The following is a 25,331-nucleotide window of genomic DNA, read 5'->3' as shown; positions in this document are numbered from 1 at the left end:
GAGAAGAGAGGCATTTTGTAGAGGCAATGGAAGGACTGGTGCTCACTGTGCTCAGGAGTATGGGCTGGAGGCAGATGGAGCTATAGGCAGAAAGCAAAAGGATGTGAATTGACAAAGATGACACACCGGAACAAAATAAATTGATTGTCAGATTAGGAACCTGTTCAGAAAAATAACTAATTATTAGAAAGGAGATGTAACATGGCACCCAGGTCAGAGACAGAGGATTATATATAGGCAGGCACAGGAAGACAGAAATCTAAATCCAATAGATGTTCCAAGGTCTGATATGCAGTTGACATATATATATATATATATATATATATATATATATATATATATACACATCTCATTTTTTAATTGAATATCTGAAATAAATCAACTTTTTGATGATATTCTTATTTAATGATATTCTTATTTATTGAGATGCACCTATATATGTGAGTGTTTTTATAATACATTTCCGCAACACTTTGTGCTTACAGAAGCTTTGACATTAATCATTTTTATCTAACTTTAAATATGTGGGCAAATGCTTCTTGCTACAGTGTTTATAATGCTTTTGGTTCTGTTGTTGTTCTTGTTGTTGTTGTCATTGTTTTTCTGCCTCATCACTAATCATGCAAACACTGACTTCAAACTTAACCCCACTGCTTAAGGAAGTGAGATACTCATTATAGGCCCATTGTTGGCACTATAGTGCAATGTTTTACAAGACATTTCCCATGAATAATGTGTGCTAAAAGCAATTTGTTAGGTCTTTTAGGTCACTCTCTTAGATTCATATTTATTGGCCTAACAGGTCAATCTATTCTAATCAGCCATAGCTTATTTTATTATAATTTTTTTTTAAGTTTGTAACTGCCTACATGGCAACTCAGGAAATGTGAAAGGCATGCACATAAGATTCTGACATCATGGTCAGAATTTGGTTATATAAAGGAGGGGTTGTGAATTAGCTGTTTTTCAGGAACCTTAAGTTAAAAATTTAACTAACAGCTAAAAATTTGGTAGCTGTCTGACACACAGACCTGAACGTTCTTCCTTGCAAAACTGCTTTAGTTCTATCACATTCTTTGGAGATCTCATGTGTATGACTCTTCAAAGTCATTCCATAGAATCCTTGTTGAACTCCAAAAGGCAGATTTAGTGTTTCTGAAGCCCTTCTGTTGTGAATTTGGACAGGGCAATAAACCAAAACACTGGAGCATCACACAATTTCTATAAGGTTGCAGCTAATGTACAGATATTCTCACATTATTCTGAATAATTTTTTGATACATTTGGGAATTCATACACACTAAAAAATGCTGGGTTGTTTTTTTTACCCGAGCGCTGGGTTGCCTCTGTTTCGTCATTTTTTTCGGGGTTATTTACATGGAATTGGGTAGTTTTTTTGTAACCCAGCTGCTGGGTTGAAGTTTGCTTGGCCCCTCCCCCAAAGTTCACTAGTGTATTCAGCGGCTGTCAGCTTCGTGTCTTCTCTTTTGAGCGCTGATGACGGTTCATCCTCCTTGTGCAGTTAACTTTGAACTGTTAACTGTAGTGCTAGCATGACGCAGGCTTTTAGATGTGTTGCCAGCGTTAGCAAGGGTTAGGGTTAGTATTTTTTTTATTTAGTATCAATTCTATTACACACTAAACTGATAGTTTTATTCAGTTTAATCTTTATTCAACAATTTTTTTTACTTTCTTTCATTTCTTTCTTTCTAAGGTTGGAACCAACATGGGGGAATACCTTCACCAGCCTGAAGTGTCAAGGCCATATCCCTACATCCTGACGTTGGGAGATAATGACCAGCGCTGCTCTCAGGCATTCATCATTCTGGTGGGACAGGCTCTGAAGCAATGCACACTACTTGGGGCGGTTGATGTGTGCTTCAAGGCATTTTAGATTTTTGACAAAGTAGTGTGCTCCTGTATAGGACTTTTTGTAATGTTGCTATGAAATAGCGAGGCCTACTTGAAAAGTCATAGGCAGTGTTTGTATGTTAAATGAGACCACAGCCTGAAGACCTGAAGTCACAGAGAGATCCATTCTGCCCTTGTGAGTAATAGTATAGTAACGATGTCGCTGTTGATTATCTGCTCTTGTGCTTTTGAAAAATAAATGTTTTTTCTATTAACATTTAATAGGATGTTGTTTATTGCATATATGCATGGTTTGCAAAACTTGGAAGTTTTTTCGTAAAAGACAATAGACCAAGTAACTGGGTTGTTTTTAACCCAGTATTTTTTAGGGTGTATTCATCAGTTGTGGAGTGTCAATGTTCTCTTTCGCAAACTTCAGACATGCAAGACAAAGGATCTGAATTAACAGAGATGGCAAACTGGAACAGAATGAGAGGATAGTCCGAATAGGAACCAGTTCAGAAAAATAACTGATTAGCAAGGAGATATAACATGGCACCCAGAACAGAGACGGAGGATCATTCATAGGAAGGCACAGGAGAACAAAATCCAAAATATGGTCCAAGAACAGATCCGCAGTTAACCCCCAGTTATTTATAAATACTCAGCAAAAAAAGAAACGTCCCTTTTTCAGGACTGTGGATTTCAACAATAATGTTGTAAAAATCCAAATAACTTTACAGATCTTCATTGTAAAGGGTTTAAACAATGTTTTCCATGCATGTTCAATTAACCATAATCAAGGTCTTAACGACCATTCCACATGCACCTGTGGAATGGTCGTTAAGACCTTAACAGCTTACAGAAAGCAGGCATTTAAGGTCACAGTTCTAAAAATGCAGGACACTGAAGAGACTTGTCTACCGACTGTGAAAAACAACCAAAGAAAGATGCCCAGGGTCCCTGCTCATCTGCGTAAACGTGCATTAGGCATGCTGCAGGGAGGCATGAGGACTTCTGATGTGGCTAGGGCAAAAAATTGCCATGTCCGCACAGTGAGACGCCTAAAACAGCGCTAAAGGGAGACAGGAAGGACAGCTGATCATCCTCGCAGTGGAAGATCACCTGTAACAACACCTGCACAGGATTGGTACATCCGAATATTACACCTGTGTGACAGGTACAGGATGGCCACAACAACTGCCCGAGTGACACCAGGAACACACAATCCCTCCATCAGTGCTCAGACTGTCCGCAATAGGCAGTCCATAAGGAGGAGATGCACTGCAGTACTTCAAGCAGCTGGTGGCCACACCAGATACTGACTGGTACTTTTGATTTTGAGCCTCCCTTCATTCAGGGACACATTGTGAAACATTTTTAGTTTATGTCTTATGGTGTTGACTCTTTTAGTGTTCATACAAATATTTACACATTAAGTTTACTGAAAGTAAAAACAGTTGAAAGTCAGAGAACATTTCTTTTTTGCTGATATACAGTGGTGTGAAAAACTATTTGCCCCCTTCCTGATTTCTTATTCTTTTGCAAGGTTGTCACACTTAAATGTTTCTGCTCATCAAAAACTGTTAACTATTAGTCAAAGATAACATAATTGAGCACAAAATGCAGTTTTTAAATGAAGGTTTACGTTATTAAGGGAGAAAAAAACTCCAAATCTACATGGCCCTGTGTGAAAAGTGATTGCCCCCCTTGTTAAAAAATAACTTAACTGTGGTTTATCACACCTAAGTTCAATTTCTGAACAGGCCTGATTACTGCCACACCTGTTTCAATCAAGAAATCACTTAAATAGGAGGTACCTGACACAGAGAAGTAGACCAAAAGCACCTTAAAAGCTAGACATCATGCCAAGATCCAAAGAAATTCAGGAACAAATGAGAACAAAAGTAATTGAGATCTATCAGTCTGGTAAAGGTTATAAAGCCATTTCTAAAGCTTTGGGACTCCAGCGAACCACAGTGTGAGCCATTATCCACAAATGGCAAAAACATGGAACAGTGGTGAACCTTCCCAGGAGTGGCCGGCCGACCAAAATTACCCCAAGAGCGCAGAGACAACTCATCCGAGAGGCCACAAAAGACCCCAGGACAACATCTAAAGAACTGCAGGCCTTACTTGCCTCAATTAAGGTCAGTGTTCACGACTCCACCATAAGAAAGAGACTGGGCAAAAACGGCCTGCATGGCAGATTTCCAAGGCGCAAACCACTTTTAAGCAAAAAGAACATTAAGGCTCGTCTCAATTTAGCTAAAAAACATCTCAATGATTGCCAAGACTTTTGGAAAAATACCTTGTGGACCGACGAGACAAAAGTTTAACTTTTTGGAAGGTGCGTGTCCCGTTACATCTGGCGTAAAAGTAACACAGCATTTCAAAAAAAGAACATCATACCAACAGTAAAATATGGTGGTGGTAGTGTGATGGTCTGGGGTTGTTTTGCTGCTTCAGGACCTGGAAGGCTTGCTGTGATAGATGGAACAATGAATTCTACTGTCTACCAAAAAATCCTGAAGGAAAATGTCCGGCCCTCTGTTCGTCAACTCAAGCTGAAGCGATCTTGGGTGCTGCAGCAGGACAATGACCCAAAACACACCAGCAAATCCACCTCTAAATGGCTGAAGAAAAACAAAATGAAGACTTTGGAGTGGCCTAGTCAAAGTCCTGACCTGAATCCTATTGAGATGTTGTGGCATGACCTTAAAAAGGCGGTTAATGCTAAAAAACCCTCAAATAAAGCTGATTTACAACAGTTCTGCAAAGATGAGTGGGCCAAATTCCTCCAGAGCGCTGTAAAAGACTCGTTGCAAGTTATTGCAAACGCTTGATTGCAGTTATTGCTGCTAAGGGTGGCCCAACCAGTTATTAGGTTCAGGGGGCAATTACTTTTTCACACAGGGCCATGTAGGTTTGGATTTTTTCTCTCCCTAAATAATAAAAACCATCATTTAAAAACGGCATTTTGTGTTTACTTGTGTTATCTTTGACTAATAGTTAAATGTGTTTAAAGATCAGAAATCTTTTGTGTGACAAACACGCAAAAGAATAAGAAAACAGGAAGGGGGCAAATAGTTTTTCACACCACTGTATATATATATATACTGTATATATATATATATTACGGGTGCAGCGAAATGAAAATTCTGGGCCGAAATCAAAACCGAAATTTTTGGATGCACTTGGCCGGAAACCGAAAATGGCTTCATTAAAAAACATGTTTAAAATATTTTCTTTTTGTTTGTATTAAAAAAACTACAAATTAATTAAGCAATCAAACTTTTACTGATAATAAATAACAGTAATAAGGCTGTTTAACAATAACAAAACTAAATAAAATTTCTTTCTGTAACAAAATTGTGCAAAAAAAATGCTAGCTGGTTTTTTACTTCAATTTTAAATTACTGTACCAAACAACAGTGCACAAACAGAAGAAAAATAAATAAATCCAACCTCTTACTGTAAACAACATAACTATACACACTAAATTGGTCTGCTTTTAATTTAAGCAAAAGAAGCAGGTTTATCTTTATGAACAAAAGTTTTTCAGTTTTCTGGCTGAAGACACAGTTCCTCTTCTCATGAAGAACATACTGCACTGAATAAAATCACTCAGTCTGTGCTAGCTTTTAGTGCCTTTACGAATTGTGCAAAATATTACCTGCATTAAACGTTTTACTTCAATTTTAAAAAGTGGTGTATTAAACCTGTAGTCGAAAATGTCTTTGCTGTTGAACCCCCTCTTGAAACTTTTGCAGAGCAAATGTTGCATATTGCAACTTTGCTGTCCTCATCTGAAACTTTGAAGTGCTTTCAAACCGCCGACATACTCCGTGTTTGATGCGTAATGACAGCGCGAACGAGACGGGAGGATGGGAGAGGCTGAAACCGATAATGCTATTTCGGCCGAAAATTTTCGGCGGCCGAAATTTCGGTGCATCCCTAATATATATATATATATATATATATATATATATATATATATATATATAAACCTCATGTACATGTTGTCCTGTTGCATCATCCAATTTCCATGGAGTTTCAGCTGACGTGCAGACATTTTCACGTTATCCTGATGAATTTTTTTCACTTGAGAATTCATCTTAACCATTTCATAAAATTTTGGCCAATATCACCACAGTGCCAATATGTCACCATTTGTAGATTGTTTGCCTAACTGTAGACTAGTGAATTGCTGAAGTCTTTAAATCACTTTTTAATCCTTTCCAGTTTCATGTAAATCAACAATTTTTATCATAGATCCTCTGAAAGCTTTTTTTGGTGTGGCATGGCTTACATAAGCGTATTCTTATTGTGCGGAGAAAACTCAAAAAGTTTAAGTGTTTTATATCAGTCAAAGTAGCAGTCATCTACGTTGCAAAACTAATTGTCTTAAGACAAAGATATTTTTGTAGTAGCAGCAATAGCAGTAGTAATTTTTGTAATCTTCCTTACCACTATAAATTTTTAGTTTCCAGTTCTGGTTCCATTGTCCAGCGAATCTGAAACACCAGGCGCTGCGGACAGACTGATTGAATCTATGGAGAAATGTTGTTATTATGTGCTATATTTCACATATATAATACATTTTTATGCATATGCAGTAAATTTACTAAATAAACAAAAAGATTTCCTAAACATAGTTATAATAGTTTAATAATTAAAACATATGTAATTAAACATAATTAAAACAACTAAATTCTTTAGAATTTATCTATTACACTTCGAGATCATCACTGGCCTACCAATTAACAAATATTATTTTGGTGCTAAACTGCAATAACAGTGCATTGACACTAAGATGGCGGTGGAATACAAGTGTGCATTGGGCTGTTACAGGTGTATCAGGTATAGCAGTAGAAACAGGTTGGGTTCTTGCCAGGTTGATTGATAGTCCAGCTAAAAGTGAGCTCCATTCTACTACTACAGTAGGGACAACAAGCTTTTGTATGTAGTGCAATAAAGGAAATACAGTGACAAGAAAAAGTACATTTCTTTTTAAATGGTTTTCATGGTTTTCCCCATTCATTTGTTAATAAATGTGATCTGATCTTCATATAAGTCAAAAGTGACAAATATGATAAGCCTAAAATAACAATATAATATAATAATAATATCTTTTAAGTCTTTATTGAGAACAACCATAAAAACCTCATAATGCTAGTGGAAAAAAAGTATGTAAATTATTTTAATAATGACCTATACTGGAAAGACTAGAGCTACTTGGACTTATTAAAAACCACTAAAGTTTACATACTTTTTTACTGCCATTTTAAATGAGTGTGCAATAAAGAAATCAGATTTTTACATTTCACATACTTATACTGTATTAAATTTGAGTTTACACAACAGTGTATTTGAGTTTCTTTGTTATAAGCAGCACTTTATCAATTTATTAAAATGGCATATCCCAGTGTTTCACACACCTTAGAGGTATGTGCGGCAAACTGAAATGTGGCATTGATGCTTTCACAAAATGCCTTCACTCACTCTTTATCTTTAAAGGTAAAGTAGGACAGAATTTTACTTTAATAATTTTTTTTACATTTACATCCTCCTCTGCTAGCAAAGTACTCTCATCCTCTCTCCAGTTTCATTTTCATTTTTTTGTGACATCACACACTTTCCTTGGTGCAGTCCTACTCCTATAAATAATTTTCATGTCCTACCCTGAGGTAGCACAGGTTTTAATCCTAAATGAAATTTGAGCGGGATTCCTACAAGTGATTCTAAGATTCTTAGTAAATATGAGCCCATGAAACCATGAAATTCCAAAAGGTTCACATACTTTTCCTTGACACTGTACAATCAGTAACAGACAGTCAGTGTAGCTCACTGGTATGTGTACCTAATAAACTGACTACTAAGTGGATATTTTTACAAACACAGACCTTTTGAAGAACCTTGTCCCTAATGGTGGGGTTGTTGACATCCTCATTGCTCTTAATCTTTAAGCTCAGAAATACCCTCTTAATAATGGGCACTACAAAAAAGGTCAACAATATTGATATTAAGCAACTGTTATCAAACTTAATTTTACATGAAGTGTATTTTAAACCTAAATTAAATATAAATATGTAACCTGGAACTCCAAAGACTTGCACCTCACAAAGAGTAAGATACTGATTAATATTGGGAATGATGATGTTCACATAACGACCCATCATATTGCAGGTGTAATTTGCAGACACACCAGCAGGGATGCTAGAAATAACAACACATCTGGATCAAGAGAGAGAGAAAGAGAGAGTGCGAGCAAGCGAGAGAGGGAGAGGTAAGCTATTAAGTTAATGTGAAATATTTAAATGTAAACTTTATAATGCTTTAAAAAGAGGTTGCCTCCCTGAGTTGACTATTTTATTACAAAAAATTAAGTATACAATATATATGCATTTTTTTATTCACCTGGGGTTATTGTTGCCATTGTTGACTAGAGATTTGCCAATGTGAATCTCCGCACCATTTATTCGCTCTGGACAGGCGTCGCCTCTGTTAGTAATGATTACAGTGCTAATATCAAACAATGCCAGCAAATCCACCCGCCACCATGCGCCATAGTCTCCATTTGTGTGTGTACATGAGCCAGAACCCAAGTTAGATGCTGTGTTGCCATCGATAGCCAAGTTTGCAGGATAATAAAATGTAGAAGATTGTGCTGCTATTCCTCGTAAGGCCACATTTACTGGAGAAGAGAAAAGAACAAGAACAAGAGTCGCCTCTGTTAGTGATGATTGCAGTGCTAATATCAAACAGTAGGCACACATAGCAAATAGTAGGTGGCTATATTCATGATAAAGTTACCCATCCTCAAAAATATAGTGTACAAATGTGATAATCACCAAAGAAAGATTAACTGCATAAACAACATTTCAAAAAACTGGTTTCCTTCTACCTGTTGCTCCACAGAAAAAAACTGAAATGATCAGAGGAGACATAACCCAAATACTTGGAACTGAAAGACTCAAGATGGTGTTGAGTATGGTTTGGGCATTGAGAGTAGCATTTAAGTCAGTCTTTATGGAAAAAAATTCCCTTTCCCAGGTACCCCAGAAGTGTGGTGCATTATTAGGGTTAAAGATTAACTTAATCTGGCAGAGAACCAGGAACACAGAGGAGCCGCTTCTCTGTACTCCTTAAGTCAGCAAGGACTGCAGTTGGTAAGGCTGACAATGTGGGCTTAAACTACACTTTTAGTAATGGTGTGGCATACCTGTGTATCTCATTTATGTTCACTCAAACTGTCTTTGCCTGCAGAAGTTCCATTGTACTCTGAGCCTGTCAGGACCTCTTCACCAGCTTCTCACTCTGGTATGTTAAAATGTCGAACTGCCAAAGCCTTTCCACATGGTAATGCAGTTTAGCTGACAGGGAGGGTGTTGCACTTACAGTAGTAGTGCCTTAATGTGTCCAGCTAAGTCTTGTCTTAACTGCCGCAGGACCCTTAGGTTGTCCTAATCTTACTGGCTGTGTTGGGGTTATTAAGTGCTGGAAGTCTGATCCAAGTACCTGTACTTGTGCTGCAATCATTCCACTGGGTATGGAATGCCCAGCTACACCCAGCTGCACTGCAGAAAAAGTTTCTTCGATCTTAGATTGCCTGGCGAAGGTGAGATAGTGAAGGACACAGAAGAACCTTGTATCACAGGAGAATTGTTCACTCTGTTTCATTATTTAAGATGGAATAAGATTCCAGGGTATGATCACCATTTTGCAGGAGAACTTTACTGACCTTAAGAAGGACTTGGTTGCATCCAGCCTCTCTGTCCAGATACAAAATGTCAGTAGAGGAATTCACGAGTCCACAAAGCGTTTTAACACTGGCTTTCTCCTCGTTTGATGTCTCCTCTGTCCTGGTGTTAACATCATGAAGAGCATTCAGATGTTTGCCTTTACAGGTACTACTACTAATACTCTTCTAGCATTTCCACCATTTATGTCATCACACATGAAGTTTGGCATTAAAGGCTTAAGACCACACTATATGATCTCTTCTGGCTACGTGGTCATCAGTGAAGCTGTAGTCCCTCAGAGGTGGCAATGGAATAGCAGCAGTATTAGTAAGACTTAACCATAAGTCAGACTGTGCTGTGTCATCATATGGCTTTTGATAGTTTGGCATGGGCAGGAAGGATGACAACGTCTCTCGGCTAATGTTGGGGGGTAAAGGTGGTCGCCAGTCTTCATCCTCTTCTGCAATAGCTGATTGTTGCTTATCCAAAACAGTATTGTATAACCTCCTGTTATTCTGCTGCAGCTGCTAGAGAAATATGCGAGCTGTGCTGGGATGATGCTGGTGTGCTCTCATAAAGGAAACAGAAGCAGAGGCTAAGGGCATTCCTTCTATGCTCCAGTTTTACAGAATGAAAAGCTGGGGGAAAGGCATCATCTTGGTGGGTTTCTCTTTTTGTCTCCTGCTATATTCCATTCCTGAAACATGCTGACTGGAGTTGTCAAATACTACAGAGCATGGAAGATCAACCTCATATTTCTTTAGGTAGATTAAAATCTTTGCCAAATGTAGCATGAGCCATCTTTATCCACAGTAATCACAAATTCCGGCTCAAAGGACCAGTTTGAAATAAAGGATTACATTTGAGTTGCTAGATTAAAGTTATTATGACTATGGGGCATCTGTTACAATGCACAAGTCTTTGTTCTGCATTTACACTCTCTTTATTCCAACTTACTCGTGTTAATTTACAGGTGGACGGATGGATGTAGTTCTACAAAAATAAATATTGAAATAATGAAATGACATCTGATGTCAAACAGTAGGCGGATTTGCAATAAATATGCACATCCTCACAAACATAAGAATATAGTGAGTAAATGTGATAATACTTATAACTTTTGCACACACAAAGCCACCAAATTAAGATTAACTGTATCAACACCTAAAGACGTAAAGAGCTGGTTCAGGTTTCCCGATAAGGCACACTCTTAGCGCGCTAAGAAGACTCTTAAAGGGGTCTTACAGGCCTACATGACCTTTTTTAGCTGTTTGGACTGAACTGTGTGTTATGAGAGTGCGTACACAACCACTCTACGATGATAAAGAGCTGCCCAGTGGTTTTCTTTTCATTTATTACAATAACATGCCCCTTCTGAAATCAGGCCAATCGCAAATGCCTTGCCTTGTGACGCCACACCAAAAGAGGCCGCTTCTACACTAGTTGATTGACACTGGTGTTTTAGCAAAGACCCGTCCCGAGTGAGAAGAAGCCATTGTTTTTCGCCGCTGGAGCAAAATGGCGCCTAAGCGAGTGTTGTGTACAGTTGTTGGGTGTAATAGCGAACACAGCAGTCGTCATTCACTACCTAGGGTTAGTGACCTAGGGTACCTACCTAGGGTTAGGTATCTGAGCCACTGAGGACGCAGTGGCTGAATTTAGTTTTTGAAGCTAACGTCCCCACCGATTTACCTAAATGCGTTCATGTTTGCGATAATCATTTTTCACCAGACAGCTTTATAAACACGGGTCAATATAAAGCAGGTTTTACTAGGAAGCTGCTCCTGAAAATCCGATCTGTATCTTCATCCTTACCAGGCTCAGTGAGTAATTTCTTTTACTATGACTCTTTGCAGATCGCCTTTTCTAATAATCACGCTGAATGCGGAGTGTAAGTTAACTTATACTCTAATAGAACATGGTTATGGCTTCTTCTCTATGTACATCCGTCTCTATATAATCCCTAATCGTCCGTTTATAATAAACAATGCATTGAGGTGATTGTCTAGTTGCAAACTGTGTACGTAGTCGGAAAACTATATTATGCTTACCTTTGTTACGTTAGATGGTTTATAACGATGTCTGTCGAAGATTAAGAAGTCATGTAAACACATCAGTAAACACATCGCGTCCGTATCTCTCTCGGTAAGCTTCTCCGGTTTTTGTTGTTGTTGCTCGCGGCAGCGCAACAGCCCGTTAATTCCTGCCCATGCAGTGATGAGAAAGACAAATCGAGTCGATGCATGTCCATTCTTTTAATTTCTGAGTTGTCAGGCGATATTACAAACTTCCGCGTAGGTTCCGTACTTAAATTAAACCAAAAACGACTGAAGAAAACAGGCTCCGTCTCCATATTCCAGAGTTTTCCAGTTTGGACTGCATTACCCACAAAGCACTGCGTTGTGGGCAATGCTTTGTGGGTAATGCAGTCCAAAGCATTGCCCGCACTGGACTACACTTCCGTGGCTATACCCCACGTGTGTTGTGAAGACACGCCCCACAGAATTGGGGGGGGGGGGGGTGTGTGGCTCAGCAGAGGTCATGAGCATTTAAATTAGCATGTACTGAAACAGGTTGCTGAGAACAGAGCTAGTTTTTACCAGGTAAAAGTAGTGTTTTTTTTACACAATCCTTTTGAATTTTTAATTAACGTATAATACAAACTTTTCATTAGGACCCTAAAGATCATATTAACATTTAATGAAAAATGGGATGTGTAGGACCTTTAAGATATATCTTATGTAAGTTGTTTACTTTTTTAAGTGTGTTCCCAAAACTGTCTCTTAGAAGTCTTCTTAAGTCGCTGCCTCTTACGTCCGACGGTACAAGGCGCTGTCTACAGTAAAGGCACTGAATTAGCTGAAACGACAGCGTTAAGAAAGACAGCACTTTCTCTCATCTTATCAATAACATGCCATGATAGACTAATATATAAATTAAATCACCAAACTTTTGCTTATATTTATGTAATCTGTAGTGGCGGTGAAAAAAACTGGGTATACAATAATAGTTGATTGACAAACACCTGACAACACTCTTCGCCAGCTTCAAAAACAATGTGAAGCATGTCAGTGGTTGGGATTGTATTGTATAGCACACTTATAGAATGAATACGATGAGATGACAGAGTAGCAGTTTTAAGCATAACGATCACTCAGAAAAATTAATGGATGCGGAGTTTGAAACTCCCAAGATTATTTTCTCATTTAACTAAAACAAAATTTGATCATAAAATAAAACGTGCAATAGAAAAGTCCATTCAGTCATGGATGATGGCTAATGATCAATGAAACATATTTAAAAACAAAAGCAGCAAGCAGCTGGACATCGGGACGTAGAAAGTAAGTACGAAGTTTTGGCCTGGCAAGCGCAGGCCTAAGCAGGACAAGAAGCTCCATAAACTGTTGCCTTGGAAGGTGAAACTTTTTTAAAATAGCCACCTCAGGCAAAATATAAAAAGGGCTGTAGGGCCTAGAGGGCGCCAAAGCGTCTAGTTTGTTCTTTTCCGTTTGTAGTTTTGTTTAGGTTGGACTTCGTGTCCCAGACTGCACCTCGGTCAGGTGACGTAAGAATTCACCTGAACCGAGGAAAGCCAATTAGGTTTATTATAAATAGCCTGACTGGAGCGCAGTCAGGCGTCAAGCTTTTGTTGTTGTTTGTTATATGATTTATGTCAGTGTTGGTTTTTATTAAAGGTTTAAAGCTTCACAACGTGCTCTAAAGTAAGGAGCTTAGGTTTTGTTTTGTGTTTTGCCTTATTAATAAAGACCGTGATTGAACCGACAGCTCGCCTCCTGCAATTATGCCACGCACACACAGACACGTAAAAGTGGCATAGCGGAGGTCGCTCCCCCAGATGTTTTTTTGGGGGGGAGCGCTATTACCATCTCGCCCGAGCTGGCGGAATGGCTGGACGGCAGCGAGGAGGAAGGAGAGAGAGAGCTGTATCAGAGCTGGGAAGGCTGCAGGCTTCCCGAACCGGCGGACTGGCTGCAAGTCAACGAGGAGCAGGGAGAGACAAGGGCGCGACAGAGCTGGGAAGGCTGCAGGCTCGCCATTCGGCGGACGCCGTTCAAAGGTGAGGCAGTGGGGAGCCACATGGTCCCAAGCACCGACCAAAAGGCACGGGCCGAGCGTCGCTCCAGATCCTCAGCCGCCGCCGAGCATCGCTCCAGCTCCTCAGCCGCCAAGTGTCGCTCCAGCTCCTCAGCCGCCGAGGGTCGCTCCAGCTCCTCAGCCGCCGAGCGTCGCTCCAGCTCCTCAGCCGCCGAGCGTCGCTCCAGCTCCTCAGCCGCCGCTGAGCGTTGCTCCAGTTTCTCAGCCACCAGACACAGCGGACGTCGCTCTAGCTCCGCCGTCGTTGCCAAACGGGTCCTGCTTGCGGAGTGGGATCGACCGCCTCAGTATCGGGGGCCCAGACTGGTGCCGCTGGGGTGGGAGTCCGGGACCTCCGGAGCGTTTTTAAGGGGGGGGGGGTTACCCCTAAGGGCGCCATAGCGTCTAGTTTGTTTTTTTCCGTTTGTAGTTGTGTTTTGTGTCGCCAGCTCGCCTCCTGCAATTATGCCATGCACACACAGACACCGATTAAGTAATCATGACAAGGGCTGAAGTTTTGCCTAAAAAAAAAATTTTACTTGAACCACACGGTTCTGGACAGTGCTGTCTTCGTTTTAGCACAATAACTCGCTATATCGCTGCCATACAGTATCTGTTGCTTTCTGGATGCCACCATGATTACCCATTTATAAAATCTTAGCCACTTAGGACCAAATTGTTTGCCACCTGTTCAATATTAAAAGTTAATTGTCTATTTTAATGCATTAGTCACATTATGAAAAGTGGACAAGGAGACTTGGTGGTGGAACGAGAAAGTCCAGGAGTGTATACAGGGAAAAAGGCTAACTAAGAAGAAGTGCGACTCTAAGAGGACTGAAGAAAGTAGACAGGATTACAGGGAGATGCAGCATAAGGTGAAGGCAGAGGTGGCAAAGGCCAAACAAAGAGCATATGAGGACTTGTATGCTGATGGAGAAGTACAGAGAAGGTAATAAAGAGTTGCATTGTGTCTTTGTAGATCTAGAGAAAGCATATAACAGCGAGCCGAGTGAGGAGCTGTGGTGTTGTATGAGAAAGTCAGAGAAGTGGCAGAGAAGTATGTTAGAGTGGTGCAGGACATGTATGAGAGCTGTAAGACCGTGTTGAGATGTGCTGTAGGTGTGACAAAAGAGTTTCAGGTGGAGATGGGTTTGCATCTCGGCTCTGAGCCCCTTTTTATTTGCTTTGGTGATGGACAGGTTGACAGATTAGATTAGAGGTTAGACAGAGGTCTCCATGGACTATGATGTTTGCAAATGACATTGTGCTTTGTAGCGAGAGCAGGGAACAGGTCAAGGCAATTTTGGACTGGTGAAGGTATGCTTTGGAAAGCAGAGGAATGAAGGTTAGCCGCAGCAAGACGGAATACACGCGTGTGAATGAGAGGAACCCAAGAGGAACGTTAAGGCTTCAGGGAGCAGAGGTAATTAAGATGCAGGACATTAAGTACTTAGGGTCAACGGTCCAGAGCAATGGAGAGTGTGGAAAGGAGGTGAAGAGACGGGTACAGGCAGGTTGAAATGGGTGGAGAAAAGTGTCTGGTGTGTTGTGCGATAAAAGAGTATCAGCGAGAATGAAAGGAAAGGTGTACAGGACAGTGGTAAGACCAGCGATGCTCTATGGCTTAGAGACAGTGGCACTGAGTGGCACAGACCTGTGGCAGCATATTGCAGCAGCTCCCGTTAAGTTTGAACCTTTTTTACTTATTGTGTTGTTCTTCTGGTACCTCGTGTTTTTTTCTTTTCGAGTGTATGTGTGTGGGAATGTAGACTACACTATGGATATCAAAGGCACTGAGTTTGTTCTGCTTTTTCTACTTGTTTGGACTTTGTTTAGAGACATATATGGAACCTGTGTTTACAGCCGTGGTTCTATTGTTTACATCAGAAATCACCTCTTAGCATTTAGCAACATGGCGGTGCTACTCCAGGAAAAACTAGACATCCCCCCAGGTAAGAAGGAGAAGATGGGAGAAACGTGCCAAAAAGAGAAATTACAGACAAACTCTTCTGTCCATTATCACGAGGAATGTGAGATCTCTACCCAACAAGATGGACGAGCTAACGGCTCTTACCCAGCATCTGAAGGAATTCAAGTAATAAAGCATCATGCTGTTTACAGAGTCGTGGCTAACCAAGCTAATGCAGGATACGACTGTGGCTCTGGATGGTTTTCAACTGCTGCACACGGACAGAATGACGAAAAGTGATAAGAGAAAGAGAGGAGGACTGGCCGTATTTGTGAATAATAGATGGTATAAACCAAGTCACATCACTGTTAAAGAGCAAATCTGCTGTAAGGACATTTAGCTGTTAGCTATTAGCATGAGACGGTACAATCTACCAAGAGAATTCTCACATGTTATCGTGATAGCTGCGCATGTTCCCCTCTCTGCTGGTGGTAAAGAGGCATACAATGTCCTGCATTCTGTTGTTAACAGGCTGTTAAGAAAGAGTCTAAATGCCCTTCTCATTATCTCTGGAAATTTTAATCATGCACCTCCATCCTCCAGTCTGCCTACATTCATCCAGTATGTTTTATGACATACCAGAGACAATAAAACACTAAATTTATTTTATGTCAATTTTAAGGAGGGTTTAACCGAGCATAGTATGTGAGGACTCGTGACTGAGTCTGAAATTATGCAACCTGTTCCCTGCATGAGTTATCTGACGACTCTGCCATCATCGGCCTGATCACAGAGGATGATGACAGGGAATACAGAGGACTGATTCAGAACTTTGTGGATTGGTGCCAGCGGAACTCCCTCCAGCTAAATGTGGGGAAGACAAAAGATCTGGTGGTGGACTTTCACAAGCACAAACACACTTCTCTCTCACAAGTGAACATTCAGGGAAAAGACATTAAGAGAGTGGACTCATATAAATATCTTATCTAAACAGCAATTTGGACTGGACAGACAACACAGATGCAAGCTATAAAAAAGACAGTAGACTCTATTTGCTGAGGGGACTAAGGTCTTTTGGAGTGGAGGAAGTACTACTGAAGACCTTTTTTGGCTCTGTGGTGGTGTCAGCCATATTCTGTGGAGTCTTCTGTCGGTGCAGCAGCTTCTCTACTGCAAACAGAGTGAGACTGGACAAACTGATTAAGAAGGGCAGCTCAGTTCAGGGGTTTCCCCTGGAAACTGTATAGTACAGAGGTGGAAGAAAGAAGGATGGTAGCTAAGCTATCATAATTGCTGGAGAATGAGTCTCACCCCCTGTAAGAAACAGCTCTTTGACAGACTGTTACATCCTGAGTGTCTAAAGTAGTGATATCGAAGGGCTTTTCTCCCTGCTGCTATTAGACTTTATCATAGCTGCTTTATCATAGCTGCTTCCAATGAACCAGTGTCCATATTTCAGAATGTTGTCTACTGATATATAATGTTACAATATCTAATTTTTTTTAAACAATAATTACAATATCTTAAATATAACATTACTACCTTACAATACAGCTGTTGGGTACAGAGTTGGGTGCAATAGCAACTGTGCCAGTTTGTCCTCAAGATGATCATTGACAAGAACTGAGGTTCTGAGGAGACTAATGGGTGCATCAGCTTAAAAAGAGAGTCTAGTGCGTATCATACAAGCCTGTGGGGGCACTGGTATGATTAGGGGACCAACTTCAGCAAAGGTATAGGTTCAGAAATGTAATGCACCAAAAAAGTTAGATCAGCTGACTACCTGAAAATACTTAATGACCAGATTTTTCAAGTATTTTTTTCTTTTCTGGGGGCATGGGCATATTCCAAGATGATACCAGGATTCACCAATCTTAAATTGTGAAAAAGTGGTTCAGGGTTTAGGGAGCACAAGACATCATTTTCACACCACACAGTCCAGACCTTAACCACACTGAGAATCTTTGGGATGTGCTGAAGTAGACTTTATGCAAGTGGTCCGACTCTCCCATCATCAATACAAAATCTTGGAGAAAAATTAATGTAACTGGACAGAAATAAATGACATTGTCTAAGCTTATCAAAATGAGTTCACAGCTGTAATCAAAGCAATCATAATCATAATATACAGTATACCACTTAATTACATATTATATGTTTATGCTTATCTTTATCACAATTTTTTTTTAAGTTGCAGCCAGGTGTTTCTAATAATCAGCCTCTTAATATTGACCATCACGGGGTGTACAGATCTTTATAAAAGGAGAAGTCAATAGCAATAGTGAGGACTTCATGAACTTATTTTAATAATAAAATTGTAAATATTACGCTTAAAATTGAGGCTTTGAAACCAAACAATGTAATTAATGCAGATGTTAATCTAGCCATGTCAGATCAGAACCTAGAATACTTTACTCCCCTTGAAGAGAATGAACTAATTTCACTCATCTCTTCTGCAAATTCATCAACCTGTATATTAGATCCTGTACCGACACATTTTCTTAAACAGATAGTACCAGCAATAACAGAACCCCTGTTGAGAATAATAAATTCTTCACTTCACACAGCATTGGTTATGTTCCAAAATCTTTTAAATTAGTAGCTATCAAACCAATAATTAAGAAACCTGACCTCGACCCCTGTCAGCTGTCCAATTACAAGCCAATATCAAACCTCCCCTTTATCTCTAAGATTCTGGAAAAGATAGTAGTGGAGCAGCTGTGCTTATATCTACATAGGAATGGCATACATGAACTGTATCAGTCAGGATTTAGGCCTCATCACAGCACAGAGACAGCACTCGTTAAAGCAGTAAATGACCTCCTATTGGCCTCTAAGTATGTAGACTTTAAATGGTGATTATTCTGCTTGTTCTCAAGTGGAGTTTGGCGTTCTGCAGGGTTCAGTTTTAGGTTCACTGCTTTTTTCCCTTTACTGTACATGCTTCTGGGCAACATAATCTGTAAGCATGGTATTAGTTTTCATTGTTATGCTGACGACAAACAGTTAAACTCAGTCGTCTCAGCAAAACCTGATGAGAAAAAACAGCTTACTAAAGTTGAGCAATGTGTGCAGGACATAAGAAATTGGATGCTAATTAACTTCCTTCTGCTTAATCCGGATAAGACAGAAGTTCTACTCATAGGACCGCATACAGCTAGGAGTAAAATTTTAGATAACACCGTAACTTCAGATGGCCTTTCTGTTCCATCAAATGCAACAGCAAAAGACCTTGGTGTGATTATAGGTTCCAGCCTTTCATTTGAAGCTCATGTAGATAATATTACCAGGATAGCATTCTTTCACCTCAGAAATATTGCCAAGATAAGAAATATATTGTCGCTAAACGATGCAGAAAAACTAGTTCATGCTTTTATCACCTCTAGGTTGAACTATTGTAATGCCTTACTGTCTGGTTGTTTAGCTAGGTGCATACATAAGCTTTAGCTAGTCCAGAATGCATCAGCGTGAGTCCTCACTACAACCAGAAGATATGAGCACATCACCCCTATCTAATCTTCACTGCATTGGCTCCCTGTGAAGTTTCGCATTGATTTTAAAATACTACTCTTGACATATAAAGCATTAAATGGTCTCGCGCCGCCGCAGGATGCAGGCTGCTTGTCAGTACCGCATATTATGAAAAATACAGCTGGGGCAGAGCTTTTTCTTACAAAGCCCCAAAATTATGGAATAGTCTTCCAAATAGTGTTCGGGACTCAAACACAGTCTCAGTGTTTAAGTCCAGGCTAAAAACCTATTTATTTAGGTATCAATTATTTCATCAAGCATTTTTATAAATAGATTTGCCTTAGGTAAAGGAGCAGATCTTGGGAACTCATGGACGTAGAGTATTATGGTGAACTGGTATGTTTAGATGCTGTCTTCCTTACTCTCAAATTCAAATTCAAATTTTATTTGTCACATACACAAACATACACTCTCATTGATCACTCAGGTTTGCTGACGGTGAGGTGATTGTTTGCTCTACATGTCAGGAAGCCCTCATGTCATGTTTGTGTTTCCTTTTGCTCTCCCTTTTAATTATGCTGTCATAGTTAGTCCTGCCGGAGTCTCTGCTTGCACTCTACAGTTAATATACATTCACATTATACATTGTGTGACTGTGACCATACCTAACTGCCATCTCTCCTCTTCTTCTCTTTATCCCCCTCTTTTCTCTTTCCGTTCTCCCCCTGACTCCCCCTTTCACTCTTTCTCTCTCTCTGTTGAGCTACACATGTCGTTCCTGAGCTGCCAGTGATCCAGACTCCCTCTGCCCTCCGGACCTGTCTGACCCATCCTGGTGCCCTGCTTCTGGTTGGAGATCTCGTTACATGGATGCCCCGTGTGTCTCTGTGGGATGCGTCTGGTGTCTGGGGATGATTCTCTCCACCTAGAAGATGGTTCTGGCCTCGACTGGTGTTGGCAACTGTTTCTCTGGGGACTTGACAGTTCGATAGTTCATGACTGGAACTTCTTACAAGTCTACCTGGGTCTTCAATAACTACCTGGACTCCATATTAACATCAATTAAAATCAGCTATTATAGCTGAACTGCCTCCCACCCTACACACTGTATAAATGCAGATCATTTACTGCTTTCTGTTTCACCCAAATGAGGATGGGTTCCCTGTTGAGTCTGGTTCCTCTCAAGGTTTCTTCCTATTACCATCTCAGGGAGTTTTTCCTTGCCACTGTCGCCCTCGGCTTGCTCACCAGGGACAAACTGACCATTTTGATTCATACACATTCACATTTCATACAAATTTAAATAATTCTTTTGATTGTGTAAAGCTGCTTCGCGGCAATGACAATTGTTAAAAGCGCTATACAAATAAAATTGAATTGAAATTGAAGTCATCATCAAAACATTGTTTTGAATGCAGGACAGACATCGATAAAATTATGTTGACATAATGTTGAATGAATTACCCACACATAAAATAAAATAAAAATAAATTAAAAACAACAGTACAGTATGACCTTCACTTCCAGCATTTATGCTACCTGTCCTTTGAATCCAAAATTCTGGACCATTTCACAAGTCATCCTCTCTTTAAGTACAACTATGATCAATGGTTTCTTAACATCTGGTCTTGTACTGTACATGCTGCATTACTGTGTTACTAACATTACTCAACTAATCCCCTCCTTGCCTCCCTCAGACACTCCTGTTTCTGCTCAGATTTTTGCATATCTGGTAGCCACCCTAGCTTTTACCATAGAAGCAGGATTCCCATGTTCTAACAACTGAAGATCTCATTTTGGGGAAACCATGGACAATTAACTTTTAAGATATCCTTGACTTGCAGAATTGTAAGTATTAAATATTTAAAATCTTGAACCTTTTTTTGTTTTAAAATATTAAAAAATATAAAACTTTGTGTTTGTTTAATTGCGAAACAAAATATTTTCCCTTATTTTAATACAGTATATTCATACCTTGCTGATGGGTCAGTATCCACTGTAATGAGAAAATGCATACCCCTGTGCAAAAAAAAAGCATTTGATTATTCCCTGCTTAGGGAGAGATGTAATAGGAAGACAATTTAGTATGTTTTTACCTACGCAATAATATTAATATTTAAATATGTTGTAACAATTTACAAAATACAAGGAAACTAATGTAAGGTTACCTAAACAAAGAAAAACAAGCCTCTGAGAATTCTTCATTTTCTGTTCAAGTAGAAAAAAGAACTTAAGATCATTTACAACACTCAAGAAAGGTAAAAGATAAATAAGGAAGCAATGTAGCATTCACTAGACTAAACTAGCAGTCTCAGAATTGTACTGTGCACATCAAATTATATGAAGTACTTCATACAAAAGCCACTGTACAGTACAAAAAGATATCTTACCTTGTTTGACATAAATCAAAATGACAACTCTCTGACCATTTCTCAACCCTCAGCTGTCCACTTCCTGCCAAATGATCATGTAGTTTATTTAAAAGTCAAATGCACCTTTAAATAACTGTTTTAAATAAGGGCAAACGAGTTTACATCGCATAACCATTTCTTCAATTTAGGTTTTATTTATACATAAACGTTAAATTTATCCAGCATCAGGGGTTTCAGTGGTTGTAACATTGTGAAATATGGCTCAAATCCAATCTCAGGGTGTGCTGCCTTTCTTATAGTTTTATCAGGACTTTTATCCTGAAGTAATTGTTTTAGGAACACTGCCCTCTAGTGGCTATTTAGCCATTTTGTTTAGTAGTAGCAGTAGTAAGAGCACATGGCTGGGTCGATGGTGCATCTAAGTTTCTTTTTTACGCTGTCCCTGGGACACTATTTGTCTGTAAGTGACTGACAGTATAAATAACAGTTAAAGTAAATAAATAAAGTAAATAACAGTTGTTATTGTCATGTTAAGAAAGTGTCATTGTTGTTTTAGACATAAACAATTTACCTGGCAGAAGTGTATGTTATGTTTAGCTTGTTATGCTTATATTAATGTCTGTTTGTTATGTATTTTCAGTTTTACATTTCAAAAAAGAGAAAAGGAAATTTCAATAAAATACAAGAAAAGTTACGCCTTGAAGAATTATTGGAGTTTCATCTCTCATGTTAGCTTGCTGTCTAGCTTTGCACAGTAACGCATTGTGAGGACAGTAAACAGGGTGTTTGGCCTTCAGCATTTTACATGAAATTTGCATTTAAGCTACTCACAGCTCCTGGAGTGACGAAGTCTAAAGTCTTATTTGCTTATGCAGGATTTTTTGGCAAAAAGTATAAAAGTATACTTTATGTGTAAAGGTAGTAAACCTTGAGTTAAGTTTTTTTGCTTTGCAACTAAACTATATTATATACTATAATTAAGCAATATCTGTTATAATGCTGTTATACTGAAAATGTGATGTAGGCACAAGGGCACACCCTTATTCTTTTTGAGAAATAAGATCTAGATAAAAAATGATAACCAGAAGATTTAGAAAAAAGATCAGGATGATTGTAACAGGATCTTTTTTCACGGGTGCCACCATAGACATAGAAATAGACATACAGTACAGACACAAGTTGAGGTCTTAGGGGGAAAGGATACATGGTACTACAAAAAACAAGGGAGAAAAGGGTTAAGAGGAGGGAGAAAGGAAAAAGGCGAGGAAAAGAGTGAAGGTGTGCATGTGCAGGTCCAGTTGTAAAAGGTGGCAGCGGGCAAAGTGGCAGACTGGAGTAGGCAGAGGCAGAGTAGGCACACTGCCTGAAGATGGCCCCGCACCAGCTCTCTATGGTTCTCTACTGGGATATGAGTTTTATTTTTACTCTTCTGTATAATTATACGGGAAGTTCCAGTGTTATCGATGTGATATTTGGTGATAGTTTTTATTTTGGATTAAAAAATCTTATCTTTTAATACAAAAAAAATCAAAATGCATAGACTTTACATCCTGACGATCTAAAGCTGTCACAGGGCAGAGCAGAATGCTCATGAGACGAGATGGTGTAACTGGAGCACGTGGAACTTGGGGTTAATCTGCTGGAAAGTTAAGTTTAATGGCGCAGGGGTTGACAATCTTGGTAAAGGGGAAAGACCCAATGTAGCGGGAAAAGAGTTTACGGGATATGGTCTTCAGGGGAATGTCTCGGGTAGCAAGCATAACTCTCAACAACAAGCATGAGAGTTTACGGGATATGGTCTTCAGGGGAATATCTCGGGTAGCAAGCATGACTCTCTGATAACCATGATTTTCTACAATGACGGATAAAAGCTTGGGCAGATGGGACGCTGACCTCCTCCTCCTGAGATGGGAACAAAAGCAGTTTATACCCAAGGAAGCACTGGAAGGGAAATGATGAAAATTGGGAGTTGTGGGCAAACTCCACCCAGGGCAGGAAATTGCTCCAAGAACAGCCATCAGGGCTACCTCGAAACACTGATTTTTCCTCTCTGTCTGTGTTCAGTTCCAGCAGGCTCAATTTCTCAATCAAGTGCTGAGGGATGATTGTACTGGATGCTGAACAGTACAATTCTATTATTTTCAGCCTCTCAAAACACTTCATCACAATACGTGTGAGGGCAATGGGACGTTAGTAATTGAGACAGGAAACTGTAGACTTTTTTACCATGGGGACAACGGTCATTGTCTTGAGGCACGTAGAAACAACAGCACTGCTCAGAAAAATGTTGAAGATGCTAGTTGTTCTGCACATTCCCTGAACTTTGCCAGGAATTTTGTCTGGTCCAGCAGACTTCCATGGGTTGACTCTGCATAGAGTTTTCTTAATGTCAGCCACGGACAGACAGAGCACCTGCTCATTGTGGGGAGGGTTGGTCTTCATCATGTTGTTCTGTACTGTACCATGAACCGAACAAGTACCAATCCTTATATTGGTGCTCTGAATCAGACACTCTCACCTTAGAACTACGGGGGGTCGGGGCTTTTAGTGGGCAGAGAGCCCATTAAGGAAGCAGTCGAAAAAAGCCTTTTGTCTGAGCCACAAGAGTGAGCCAGGGTCTGGAGATCTATGGCAACAAACTCCCTGGTGTGGTAAATGTCTTGTAGATGAAAAAGTATGGAACTTGAGCGTCTTATAATGCTGTTTCCCCCTCTCGCCATTCTTGTAGAAGGGTGATAATATAGGTAACTTTGAAATGGTCTGTGAGAAATTATGCGGCCAGAGAGTGCGAAGTTAAGAGGTGTACAGTATGTGGCGTGAGTCTGATGGAAATTTTAATCACAGAGTCGGTGTAAGAGAGGTGAACCCGTAGATGAACGTGGTTTAAATAGGCGGTAGAGATGATCAGTAATAGCGCACAGTTGTGTGGAGAGTAAGGCGGGGAGAACAGATAAAGTTGACCTTTGGATAGAATTGTCTATCGGTATTATTTACATGATACTGCATTATAATTAGTAGTAGTAGTAGAGATAGTGAGGCACATTTTATACAAGAGTTTAAACAAGGTTTTTAAACAATTAATATAAAACTTTGTGCCAAAGCTAACCTAACAAACACTGCAATCTAAATATATTATTTATTTCCCCGTTTTTTTACTACTACAAATTATAATTTATATTATTAAAAAAGAAAATTTTTCTTTAAAGGGGTCATACAAGCCTACATGCACTTTTTTAAGCTGTTTGGACTGAACTGTGTGTTAGGAGAGTGCGTACACAACCACTCTACGATGATAAAGAGCCGCCCAGTGGTTTTCTTTTCATTTATTACAATAACATGCCCCTTCTGAAATCAGGCCAATCGCAAATGCCTTGCCGTGTGACGCCACACCAAAAGAGGCCGCTCCTACACTAGTTGATTGACACTGGTGTTTTAGCAAAGACCCGCCCCGAGTGAGAAGAAGCTGTCGGCCATTGTTTTTCGCCGCTGGAGCAAAATGGCGCCTAAGCGAGTGTGGTGTACAGTTGTTGGGCGTAATAGCGAACACAGCAGTTGTCATTCACTACCTAGGGTTAGTGACCTAGGGTACCTACCTAGGGTTAGGTATCTGAGCCACTGAGGACGCAGTGGCTGAATTTAGTTTTTAAAGCTAACGTCCCCGCCGATTTACCTAAATGCGTTCATGTTTGCGATAATCATTTTTCACCAGACAGCTTTATAAACGCGGGTCAATATAAAGCAAGTTTTACTAGGAAGCTGCTCCTAAAAAATGGATCTGTACTAACGCTTCATGTTCCTGCTTCATTTTCACCAGGCTCGGTGAGTGTAATTCCTTTTACTATGACTCTTTGCAGATCGCCTTTTCTAATAATCACGATGAATGCAGAG

General features: G+C 39.8%; 1 protein-coding gene across 1 annotated transcript; it reads right to left on the bottom strand.

The window, feature by feature from the left end:
• Window positions 1–23,888, bottom strand: LOC128508419 (uncharacterized). The gene is made up of 7 exons (XM_053479760.1): window positions 23,670–23,888; window positions 21,046–21,067; window positions 8,272–8,548; window positions 7,949–8,088; window positions 7,758–7,849; window positions 6,322–6,404; window positions 1–80 (listed from the first exon to the last, which is right to left on the bottom strand). Exons 1-6 carry the CDS (start codon window positions 23,886–23,888, stop codon window positions 6,324–6,326), a joined length of 831 nt encoding a protein of 276 aa, XP_053335735.1. The 3' UTR covers window positions 1–80; window positions 6,322–6,323.
• Window positions 23,889–25,331: the final 1,443 nt, after the last annotated feature.

Source organism: Clarias gariepinus, chromosome 20, assembly GCF_024256425.1.
Source record: "Clarias gariepinus isolate MV-2021 ecotype Netherlands chromosome 20, CGAR_prim_01v2, whole genome shotgun sequence".
NCBI classification, from domain to species: Eukaryota; Metazoa; Chordata; class Actinopteri; order Siluriformes; family Clariidae; genus Clarias; species Clarias gariepinus.
The sequence above is the reverse complement of the archived record's forward strand: the minus strand, read 5'-3'. Positions and strand labels throughout refer to the sequence as shown.